Genomic DNA, 6,798 nt, shown 5'->3' on the forward strand with positions numbered 1-6,798 from the left:
ATGACAGGGAGGAATGAAACTGTTGTCTCTGAGTTCCTCCTGCTGGGACTGCCCATCCAGTCAGAGCATCAGCACCTGTTCTCTGCCCTGTTCCTGGCCATGTATGTTACCACCATCCTGGGGAACCTCGTTATCATGGTCCTCATTTGCCTGGACCCCCACCTCCACACACCCATGTACTTGTTTCTCAGCAATTTGTCCTTCTCTGATCTCTGCTTTTCCTCTGTCACAGTGCCCAAGTTGCTGCAGGACATGCAGAGCCACGTCCCATCCATCCCCTATGCTGGCTGCCTAACACAAATGTACTTCTTCCTATTTTTTGCAGACCTTGAGGACTTCCTCCTTGTGGCCATGGCCTATGACCGCTATGTGGCCATCTGCTTCCCCCTGCACTACACCACCATCATGAGCCCCAAGCTCTGTCTCTTCTTGGTGGTTCTGCCCTGGGTGCTGACCACGTTCCATGCCATGTTACACACCCTGCTCATGGCCAGGTTGTCTTTTTGTGCAGACAACGTGATCCCCCACTTTTTCTGTGATTTGTCTGCTCTGCTGAAGCTGTCCTGCTCGGACACCCGAGTTAATGAGCTGGTGATATTTATCATTGGAGGACTCGTTGTTGTCCTCCCATTGCTACTCCTCATCCTGTCCTACGCACGAATTCTCTCTTCCATCCTCAAGGTCCCTTCTGCCAAGGGCATCTGCAAAGCCTTCTCCACCTGTGGCTCCCACCTCACCGTGGTGGCTCTCTTCTATGGGACAATTATTGGTCTCTATTTATGCCCTTCAGCTAATAACTCTGCTGTTAAGGAGACTGTCATGGCCTTGATGTACACTGTGGTGACCCCCATGCTGAACCCCTTCATCTACAGCCTGAGGAACAGAGACATGAAGGGAGCCCTGGGAAGAGTCTTTTGTAAAAAGAAAACTCCCTTCTCTCTATGATGGTAAAGTTGGGATATCTGCACAGTTTTATCGAGTAGGTATATTGATTTTAGTATTGTGATATTAACCCAGACTTCTTTTTTTCAATGATTGTTTTGTTAAAATTACATAGTAGGTAATTGTCCAATAAGTAAACGATATAAAGTGGAAGTATGTAATTGAAGTCAGAAAGGGGACCTCCTTGACCCACTAGCAGGGTCTTCTTCTTTGTTCTTTCTGGGTGACCCTAAGAAGCCTCATTTATCAGCTTCCAATTAATCTGTGTCCCCTTTCCCCCACTGTTTCCATTGTTTTCTTTACTGATAAAATAAACACTACTATTTATGTAGTATTTACACATTTACTCCTGAGATCCCCCCCCCCCCCCTTCACTCCATCACTTTGGACAGAAGCTCCATGAAGGAGAGACTGTCACTGCAGTACCAGGGCGCACAGTAGGTAAACAATATTTACTGAACTAGAGAACCCCCAAAGTAGTTAGTATTATTATCCTCCAATCTGAAAATCTGGAGAAGACTTATTGTACAGCTGTGACAGCTTGTAAAAGAACATTAATTTTGGGTGCCCTGCCTCCGCGCCCACTGCGTGCCGCTGTGGAGGCAAACTCCTGTGCCGTGGTCCCTTCCCAAAGCTCGCCCTTCCAGAGGTGTGAGGCCATTATCCAGGCCCGCCCATGCTCCTAGGAAGGCCACTTAGAACCCACATCTGCCATTCTAAATAGAAGGTGAAGCGTGCCCTTTTCTCCAATATCTGTGTCCCTTTTAAAACAATTTATCATGTTTTTAAAAAAATAACCCAAACCCTGCTTTTAAATATACATTGTCCTTCCAGGTCAATACTGTTTAAAACTCAACATTCTCACTCCCCTGCTTACCTCTGCTACACTGGAATTTTCATTGTTGAATTCTCTCTTAACCATTTCTCCCGATTTATTTTCATGTCTCTATTGTCAATTTTTTTTCTTTTCAAGGAGTTTTATTTACTTAGTTTTATAACATTGTTTTATAAGAGAGCAGTATTTGCAGTCACATAATCTACATTATATATAGATTATATAAAAACTTTATATTCAGATCAAGATCCTTAGCATAAAATAGACGTTTAAAACAGTAACTTTCCAAATCTAACTTTCAGCATAAAATTTATAACAACATTTTAGAGAGATTATCAGAAAATTACATAGTCTAGACATTTAGGCAGATACTTCTTTATGTATCAAATTCAGATTTATTTATATCCATTGTCAAATTTTTTTTAAATTTTATTTATTTATTTATTATTTTTTGGGGGGTACACCAAGTTCAGTCATCTGTTTTTATACACATATCCCCGTATTCCCTCCCTCCCTCGACTCCCCCCCACCCTCCCTCTAGTCCCCCCCATCCTCCCCATCCCAGTCCTCTAAGGCTTATTCCATCCTTGAGTTGAACTCCCTTTGTTATACAACAACTTCCCACTGGCTATCTATTTTATAGTTGGTAGTATATATATGTCTGTGCTACTCTCTCGCTTCGTCTCATCTTCCCCTTCACCCCCCGCCCCCTCCCAAACCTTACCTGACCCTCAAGTGAACTTTCTGTCTCCTTTGCTGCAATAGTTTAGTTTGTCTTTACGTGGGAGCTGACTCATACCTGGGGCCCTTAAAGTGACTCCCTCAGGTGTGGGGAAGGAAGCTGGAGTCTAGTTACCAGCCTCACTCTTTAAGGGTGTCTCTGTCTTGCTTCCTATTTTGGAATTGATCCACACAGTTTATATGCGTGATCTTGTTCTACTCTTGTAATAATTCCAGAACAGAATCATCACAGTTTTAAAGACCGAAAAATGTGGCATTTGAGGACTTGCCAAGGTCCCAGAGTGGGTCAGTACTGAACTTATTTAAGATCTCAGAGTATATGATTTCACGAATTCTTCTCATTTCTCCCAACCTCAGAAATGAGGGGAGCACGCGTTCATTTTTCAGTCTTAGCTCCACATGTGGCATTGTCCAGCATTCCAAGCTCAGTCCATTGTTTCCTTATTGTCTCCTGTAACGGATGGCATTTAAACCCATCATTTTATTTTGTCTAAACCCTTTTGTATTTCCTCTCCCCTCCCTCTCTCTGTCTGCAGTGGGAACCGTCCTCTGGTTCCTAATTTTCATCTTCATCTTCATGGTGGGCATCTCCACGTGATGCTCTGTGAGCACTTTCATCTTTACACGCAGAAAATGGGAACTTAATATTTTCCAAAGTCTGCTCTTTGTTTTATAATCCATTTCCCTTTTTAGCTTTATCGAGCGATAATTCTTATGCAAAAATTGAATGCATTTAATGTACACATCTTGATCAGTTTGGACATATGCATGTATCTCTGATACCATTACCACACCAAGGTACACATATACACATGTACATCACCCTCAAGAATTTCTTGTGTTCTTTTGTGGATTTTCTTTCTTCCCTTTTTTTTCCTGAAAAACAAAAAGGCAAAAAAACTTAATGTAACTTCTCTCCTCTGAGTGTATTTTATGTGTTTTTTTTAGAACTTTTATTGAGATATAATTGACATACAATAAACTGCACGTATTTAAAGTGTACAATTTGATATTTTTTTCTTATTAGTAATGTATATATGGCAAACCCAATCTCCCGATTCATCCCACCCAACCCCTTCCCCGCAAGCCCCCACTTTCCCCACTTGGTGAATGTAATTTAAAGTGCACAATACCATATTGTTAACTGTAGGTACTATCTTATATTTTACTGCTTACTCATTTTACATAACAGAAATTTTATACCCATCAAAAATCAATTTTCTGTTTTCTCCTCATTCCAGCCCCTGACAATCACCATTCTATTCTCTCGTCCTATGAGTGTAACTACTTTGATACGTCATGTCTGAAATGGAATCATTCAGGAATGATTTCCTTCTGTTGCAATCATTTTCTTCTGTTGGTGGGTTATTTCACTTAGCACCATGTCTTCCAGCTTCATCCATGTTGTCACAAATGTCAATATTTCTCTTTTTAAAGACTGAGTGAGAGTCACTGTGTGCATGTACCACATCTTCTTTATCCCTGTACTGGCTGATGGACATGTGGGTTGTGTCCATATCTTGGCTCTTGGGAACATTGTTGACATGAACGCTCAAGTGCAGATGTTTCTTCGTATTCCTCATGTCATTTCCTTTCCCTATAAACCCAGAGTTGGGATTGCTGGATCGTATGGTAGTTCTAGTCTTTGTGTGTGTGTGTGTGTGTGAGGAGGCTCCGTACTGTATCCCATAGTGGCCCTGATACCTATAGCAGATGAAGACATTATAGGAAAGCTCTAGACCAATATCCCACATAAAAGTAGAAACTAGGGCTTCCTAGGTGGTGCAGTGGTTAAGAATCCGCCTGCCAATGCAGGGGACACAGGTTCGATCCCTGCTCCAGGAAGATCCCACATGCCACGGAGCAACTAAGCCCGTGTGCCAAAAAAAAAAAAAAAAAAAAAAAGTAGAAACTAAAATCCTCAAAAACACAAACAAGTAAAGTCTAACCATATATGAAAAAGATAATACATCACTATCAAGTGGGGTTTATTCTGGGAATGAAAATGTGTTTTGAATTCAAAACCCAAAAAATCTAAATGATCATATCAACAAACTAAAAGATAAAAAACATATGATTAAAAAAACATGGTGTGACGCTTCAGAGAAACCATTTAACTAAAGCTGTGTTCTAAACTCTAGTTCTGTGGATACGTGTATTGTCGCATTGCTACCAACTGGCCCTTTGGTATTAAAAAGGAAGAGTTATCAAAAAAAAAAGAAAGAAAAAAAGATCATCTCTCTAGGTGTAGAAAAAGCTTTTGACAAAATACTCAACATTAATTTGAACAATTCATGATTAAAACCTTCAGCAAACTGGAAATAGAAGAAATCTCAACCTGATGGAAGAGCAAATTCTAAAAAACTATAGCTGGCATCTACTCAGTGGTGAAAAATTAAATGCTTTCTCTCTAAGATCAGGGACAAAGTAACTATTTAGTTGCTCTAACCGCTGTTATTCAACATTGTACTGGAAGTTCTAGGGACTAAAAGATGGAAGGAAAAGTAATAAGAAGTATACAGGTTGGAAAGTAAGAAATGAAACTTTATATACAGACAATATGCTTGTCTATGTAGAAAATGCTGAAGAATGTAAAAAAAATTCTAGAACTAATAAGTGAGTTTAGTGAGTTCATAGGATACAATGTTAATAAATTAAAAAGTTATATTTCTGTATATAAATATAAAATAAATATTAATTGACATTACTATATCAAAATTATATTTATATCAACTAGCAATGAACATGTGGAAAGTGAGAAAACATTTTATTTATTGTTACTAAAAAAAAAGTTCACCCATTTCTTCTGGTCCCCACCCCTTTTTCAGGCAACCACAAATTTTGTCTCTGTACCTATGAGCTTAGTTTTTTGTTTTTGTTTTTGTTTTTTATCTTTATTGGAGTATAATAGCTTTACACTGCTGTGCCAGTTTCCACTGTACAACAGAGCAAATCAGCTGTATTTATACCTGTGTCTCCATATCCCCTCCCTCTTGAGCCTCCCTCTGGAGCATCCCTCCCACCCTCCCTATCCCACCCGTCTAGGTCATCAGCAATCATTGAGTTGATCTCCCTGTGTTAGACAGTTGCTTCCCACTAGCTATCTATTTTACATTTGGTAGTATATAAATGTCAATACTACTCTTTCACTTTGTTCCAGCTTCTCCTTCCCCACCTCCCCATGTTCTCAAGTCTGTTCTCTACCTCTGTGTCTTTATTCTTCCTCTAGCACTGAGTGCATCAATACCATTTTTTTAGGTTGCATATATATGTGTTAGCATATGGTATTTGTTCTTCTCTTTCTGGCTTACTTCACTCTGTATGACAGACTCTAGATCCATCCACCTCACTACAAATAACTCATTTTCATTCGTTTTTATCGCTGAGTAATATTCCATTGTATATATGTGCCACATCTTCTTCATCCATTCTTCTGTCAATGGACGTTTAGGTTGCTTCCATGTCCTGGCTATTGTAAATAGTGCTGCAATGAACACTGTGGTACATGTATATTTTTGAATTATGGTCTTCTCCAGGTATATGCCCAGTAGAGGGATTGCTGGGTCATATGGTAGTTCTATTTTTAGTTTTTTAAGGAACCTCCATACTGTTTTCCATAGTGACTGTATTAATTTACATTCCTACCAACAGTGCAGGAGGTCTCCCTTTTCTCCACACCCTCTCCAGCATTTATTGTTCCTAGATTTTTAAAAAGTAAATTTATTTATTGGCTGTGTTTGGTCTTCATTGCTGCACACAGGCTTTCTCTAGTTGTGGCAAGCGAGGGCTACTCTTTGTTGTGGTGCGAGGGGTCTTCATTGCCATGGCTTCTCTTGTTGCAGAGCATGGGCTCTAGGTGCATGGGCTTCTGAGTTGTGGCACACGGGCTCAATAGTTGTGGCACATGGGCTTAGTTCCTTCGCAGCACATGGGATCTTCCTGGAGCAGGGACTGAACCCGTGTCCCCTGCATTGGCAGGCGGATTCTTAACCACTGTGCCACCTAGGAAGCCCTAGATTTTTTTATATGAGAGATCGTATGGTATTTGCCTCCCTCTCTCTGTCTGACTTTATTAGCGTAATGCCCTCGAGTTCCATCCATATGTCCCAAAAGCCAAGATTTCACTCTTTTTCGTGGCTGAATAATATCACATGACATATATCTATATCTATATCTCACATTATTTTTTTGGAATATGTTTATACTTTTATTAATCATTTAATTGTTTATACACATATACTTCTGCGCATTTTATTTTGCTCTCGTGGAGGTAAATTATT

At 40.0% G+C, this 6,798-nt stretch overlaps 1 protein-coding gene across 1 annotated transcript; it reads left to right on the plus strand.

Annotated features, from left to right (window-relative positions):
* LOC130840291 (olfactory receptor 1468-like) lies at nt 1-945 on the plus strand. The gene has a single exon (XM_057715647.1). The coding sequence runs from the start codon at nt 1-3 to the stop codon at nt 943-945; it is 945 nt and encodes a 314-aa protein (XP_057571630.1).
* Nucleotides 946-6,798: the final 5,853 nt, after the last annotated feature.

Source organism: Hippopotamus amphibius, chromosome 17 (genome assembly GCF_030028045.1).
Source record: "Hippopotamus amphibius kiboko isolate mHipAmp2 chromosome 17, mHipAmp2.hap2, whole genome shotgun sequence".
Lineage (NCBI taxonomy): Eukaryota > Metazoa > Chordata > Mammalia > Artiodactyla > Hippopotamidae > Hippopotamus > Hippopotamus amphibius.

Excerpts from the sequence above, each read along its gene's own strand:
- LOC130840291 (XM_057715647.1), top strand. The coding sequence starts at position 1 with ATGACAGGGAGGAATGAAACTGTTGTCTCTGAGTTCCTCCTGCTGGGA.